A 5,281-nucleotide genomic window follows, 5' to 3' on the forward strand; every position below is an offset into this window, starting at 1 on the left:
CCCCGCCTAGGTGCTGAGCCGGCTGGCGTCCCGGGGCCGTGCTCCAGGGTTAGAGGACAGTGGCTGTCCTGTCCCTCTGGGGCATCTCACTTGAACCTGTTACTGTGCTGAAGGAGTGCAAGCAGGGCTCTTCCACGAAGCCCCCCAGTGCGCGCTCTCACCGGGGCCGGCGCTGACGGCTCCTTCCAGGCGTGAGCCTGTCCCGCTGTCCCCCTGTCTCCCTGGCCTGCAGAGCGCGCGTCTGTGGACGAGGGGCTGCTGCACTTCTGTGCCGGCAGACTGAAGCTCCTGCGCTTGTACGAGTCCGTCGGCCAGCTCAACTCCCTCGGCCTGCGCTCCGCCGAGCCGTTCTCCGACGAAGTGAGTGGTCCACTCCGCGCAGAAGCGCCATCCTCGGCTATTTCTGATTTTTAGTAAACAAGTAGAAAGCTAAGGTTTTTTAAAGGTGAAAGGTGCATGTTCTTTTTTTTCCTTTTAGTACATGTTTGCAATTCACGGTGATTCCGTTCGCTGTGGGGATGGATACCGAACACATTACAGTTCCTTCCTTTTCCCACCTTCTCCTCTCCCCTTTTTTTTCCAGCACCAGGTTCATTCATTCGTCTTACAGAACCTAGTAGAGTTAATTACCGTATATACCATTGAAAACCAGACGGGCCAAAGAACGCAGGACCGTTATACCAACTCAGATGCACTTTTACATACGCGGTCCCCACTGGCTCACAGTACCTTTTTTTTTTCACTTTTTTCCTATTGTCTTTTACTTTGTACTTTATATATATTTCAAGTGTTTCATGACAGAAGCCATGCAATATTTCAGCTTGTGTGTGTGAGCTAATTCGCTTACATCAAGGTCTCAGTGTGCATCCGTTTTCCCACAGATGACTCGTTCACCCTTTTCCTGGCAGAGTAGCGCTGTGTGACACAGAAGCAGTGCATTACTTGTATGCATTCATCGGTGTTGGCTGTCCCGTGATTTAGTCATCACAAATTGTGCCGCTGTATACGTGGCCGTGAAGTACCTCACTGTGGTGTGATGTCTTTGACTCCCTTGGGAAGATACCTAGCAAGGGAATAGCTGGCCCAATGGGATTTCTTCTTTCAGCTTTTAGAGGACCGGACGCTGATTGCCATAGCGGTTGCATCACCTACACACCCACCGACGGTGGGGGGCTGCTTCCTCCACACAGCCCTGCCAGTATTTGGTATCGGTTGATTTCGATGGCAGCCATTCTTTCTGGAGCGAGATGCAGTCTCACTGTTGTTTTAATTTGCATTTCTCAAACAGCCCACAGTGTTGAACTTTTTCACGTATTTATTGGCTGTGTTTCTTCGTCTGAGAACTGTCTGTTCATTTCATATGCCTTTTTTTAATACAGCCTTTAAATTTGGGGGCTCTAGTTCTTTTGAGCTCTTGCTATATTCTGCGTCAGTGATGGTGAGCCTTTTAGGGCTCTTAGTGATGACAAACAGCCCTCCGAGGAGAAGCTGGCAAGATTTCTTCCCAGTGTCCAGGCTGTCTCTTCACTCTGTTGATGGTTTCCTTGGCTGTGCAGAGCTTTTTAATTTGATGTGATCCCATTTGTGGGTTCATTCAGAAAGTCCATGCTGCACTCCCGTCTTTGGGGCTGTGGGCGGTGTGCTCACCCTGTACCTGCTCTGCTCTCAGGAGATGCGCCTGCACACGTGTGTGCTGGGCAGGCTGTCACGACGCCTCTGTGACTCACCTCTGTACCCGAGAGCCACTGGGGACCTGTGTGTGGACTCAGTGAAATTGTTTTTTCCAAGTTTGTTTTATGATATTTGTTCTACTTAATATTTTAGCACTTAATTTTAAATAGTTTTAGCCCAATGACAAAAGTTACCATGGCTTCCTTTATTATTTTTTGATTACACAGTAATACATTTTTATTAAATTCCTGACAGAAGGATACGGGGTACTTTCAAGAAACTTTCTAAAATGTTTCTCTTGGTAGTATATAGTTTTTCAAGATTAGTTTATTCAGATAACCAACTACTTATAAAAATGTAATTTGAGAGTCAAGTTTTAAGTAGAGGACAGTCTAGCAGACGTGTCAACTTTAAAAGTCATCTGTGTACAGCCTTGAACTCCAGCCCAGATGATGGGGCTGACTGGGTAGAGTCATAGCCGGGGGCCTGGTCTGTTCAGAACTCTGCTCTTTCTGTTCTTAAGGCCTTGGCTGTGTTATTAAGGCTTGATGAAAAGGAGCTGCGTAAGCTGCAGGCCTTATTGGAGAAGTACAAGCGAGAGAACTCCCGGCCTGCGGTGCGGTTCTCTGAGGACAGTGAGGGTGCGCTGCCCGTGAAGACGTTCCTGGAGTATCTGGAGTGTGAGAAGGATACGCTCAGCATCAAGAGGATAAGCGAAGAGGAGTATGTGGCTCTAGGTGGGTGAGGTCCTCAGCGGCTCCTCACGTCCTCTCCGCTAAAAGCAGAGATGTCATTTTGTTTGTGGCTAAATTAACCAGAGTTGGGATGTGTGTATTTTGGCGGCCACAGACACTACGTTGTCTGCGTGGTACCGTACTGCTGAGTGCACTGAAGGGGCAGGTGAAGACACGTCATGATTCGCTCTCTGCTTCAATGATAAATCAAAGCATTAATTTGTCGTGGGCTGTTTTGCACCACTAGAATTTTAGATTGCAGTTAGAGCACTAGTCCGAAGGTGCCTGGTTAGTGATGAAGGCCTCATTTCTGTTCTACTAGGCAGTTTCTTCTTCTGGAAATGTCTGCTCGGCGAAAGCTCCACCGAGGACGTGTGCCACACTCTGGAGGCTGCCGGCCTTAGCCCTCAGCTGCTGCTGGTAAGGCTCTGGGGCCGGTGCGGTTCTTCCTTGCGCCTGGTGTGAACGGTGTCACAGAGCACACGTGGGACAAGGGAGATTGGCATTCGCCACACTGTTTATTTTTGTTCACATAAACGATAGCGCGGATATTATGTGGGTGACGTAAAATCAATTTGGAATGTAACACAAATGCATTTTCAGTGGACTTTGATCACCAGTGAAAGTTGTCACAATAGAACAACAGCCAAAAAAAAAAAAAAACTGAAGAGAACAAAACACTTTCGTTAGAGCTATTTAGAATTGTGATCTGCATTTCTAAACTTTAAACATCGGCTGGGACACAGTCGTCACACTGTAGCACATGTAAAGCCACAGAATTGCCCAGTGCCAACACTGCAGTACTAAATTCTTGCCCTTTTGAACAGGGCGGGCTGAGTTGCTAGGGTCAGGAGCCGGCAGCATCTGGGCTCTCCTCTCGCCTCAGCTCTGGCCAGGATCCGAGCAGCCTGTGATCCGGGGGCTGTGGGAATGCGTGGTTTTTGCTGAGTGTTCACGTCCTCCCGAAATGGGTTCTGTCCCAGCTCTCCGAGAAGTAAACTTACGTGTCAGGAAGGAAAACAGTTACAGATGCCTGTCAGACGGCATGGGCGGTACGAGGCCAGTGTCCTTCAGAGATGACGGACCGTGGTGCCCCCTGCCGGGGTTCAGGGTGAAAACAGTGAACCGCTGAGGGACACAGCAACTGGAAGAAGGAGAAAAAGGCCGACCTTAAAAAGACGCGCACTGCACAGCTCTTGGGAGACGCGGGTGAGCGCCGTGGCGTGCACGCTGCTGCAGGCTGGCGCGGGAAAGCAGGGGCTTGTGGGAGGGGCCTTGCTGACGGTGTGGCCTCTTGTCATGACGACACACACTGCCCCTGTCCAGTGGCCCAGGCGCACACACGCGCACATGTATTGCTGGTGAGGCCCTGTGGATTCCAGTGTCCGTGTCTTGCTTTGATCCTGGGCGCCATGTTAAAGGGAGGGGCATGGGACTTCATTGCCTGTCGCCATCAGTGAATCTCTCAGGACGAAAAGTTACAGAGGCCGAGCAGAAGCACCCGGGCAGGCTGAGCGCACCGCACCCCGAGGCCCCTTGTGTTCGGGCGGTGCAGGCTGAAGGGCGCTGTCTGCGTTCCAGTCTCTCCTTTCGGAAACACAGAAGTGGGAATTTCATTGAGCGGGAAGCCCGTGGAGAAGTGTGGTCCTCCTTCCCATGGCGCCGAGCCCCAAGTGTCCCCGTGCACGCCTGTTCTTCGTGGGCGGCCCTTTAACTTGGCACACTTACCGGACGCGGTCGGTTGGTCTGACGGCTTCTTGCCGAGTGCTGTTCCAGACAAATGCGCTGCGGTGCCACAGGCTGCACTGTCTGCACCAGCACACTTGACGTCAAAGTCTTCACTCCCCAGGGTTATCTGAGCAGATTTTATAAATCGGAAAAACGCAAGCTGAGGAAGTACTGGTCCACAGGCACCTTAAGTCACTTGCGTTGACCCGGGCGTTGTTAGGCTTTTCCTAGCTCGTTAGCCGTTTACAGTGGAGTCGCACAGCCTCACACGCTGTTCCCACTGCCAAGGGCAAGGCACCTCTGTGTGTGGCACTGAATGCTGCTTCCTCGTTTCAGTCTCTGCTCCTGGGCGTGTGGCTCTCAAAGGAGAAGGAGATCTTGGAGAAGCCGCGGTCCGTCTGCGGCCTGCACACCATGCTGTCCCTCCTGAGCAGGATGAAAGGTGGGCTTCGGGCCAGGCAGAGCGCTGTGGCGGCCCGGATTTGAGTGTGTCCGAAGTAGGCCGTCACTCCCCAAAACGTAACTAGGGTTGTGCCGTCACAAATCAGTGTGAATGACGTGTTTTCTGCACTTGGTGAGGGGCGTCAGGGCTTTTGTCGGAGGGAATACTTTGCTTCCTTTTGACATCACCTGACAATCAGATGTATGAAAACATCCATCTAAGAGTAGTTCTCGTGAACGGTGAAGTCATTCCAAAGAGGGATGAAGTTAGCAGTTCAGAAACAAGATGACCAGCATTACCAAGAAGTGGGATGTAAATACATATCCCGCACAGCATCGATCGTGAGATCTGTTCTGCGGTTCATTCAGAAGTGTACAGGCACATCTTCAGGAAGCTTAACTTAAAACTGAAAGAGTAGACAGAACGACCGGTCAGGTCCCCATCGTTCACGTGTCCCCGTCCCGCAGTGGCCATCGACGAGGCCTGGGACTCGCAGTCCGTGTCCCCGTGGTGGCAGCAGATGCGCCTGGCCTGCGTTCAGTCTGAGAACAATGGCGCGGCGCTGCTGTCCGCACACGTGGGCCACTCGGTCGCGGTGCAGATGTCAAACCACATGACGGAGCGAAAGGTGAGCGGCCGGGGTGCACGTGGGCCGTGTACTCGCGGGTCCCCCGGGCGGACGGTGCCCTCAGACCCCAGCCGGCTC

The 5,281-nt window shown here is 51.9% G+C and overlaps 1 protein-coding gene across 1 annotated transcript in view; it reads left to right on the forward strand.

The window, feature by feature from the left end:
- Rab3gap2 (RAB3 GTPase activating non-catalytic protein subunit 2) overlaps positions 1 to 5,281 on the forward strand; it is a 66,380-nt gene that overhangs the window by 53,221 nt on the left and 7,878 nt on the right. The window contains exons 21-25 of the mRNA XM_019210412.1: positions 233 to 360; positions 2,195 to 2,408; positions 2,728 to 2,825; positions 4,470 to 4,575; positions 5,043 to 5,277. Coding sequence (XP_019065957.1) covers positions 233 to 360; positions 2,195 to 2,408; positions 2,728 to 2,825; positions 4,470 to 4,575; positions 5,043 to 5,277 — 781 coding nt within the window. The remainder of the gene's footprint in view (positions 1 to 232; positions 361 to 2,194; positions 2,409 to 2,727; positions 2,826 to 4,469; positions 4,576 to 5,042; positions 5,278 to 5,281) is intronic.

This window comes from Fukomys damarensis, unplaced genomic scaffold, assembly GCF_012274545.1.
Source record: "Fukomys damarensis isolate Sample0158 unplaced genomic scaffold, DMR_v1.0_HiC HiC_scaffold_11, whole genome shotgun sequence".
Lineage (NCBI taxonomy): Eukaryota > Metazoa > Chordata > Mammalia > Rodentia > Bathyergidae > Fukomys > Fukomys damarensis.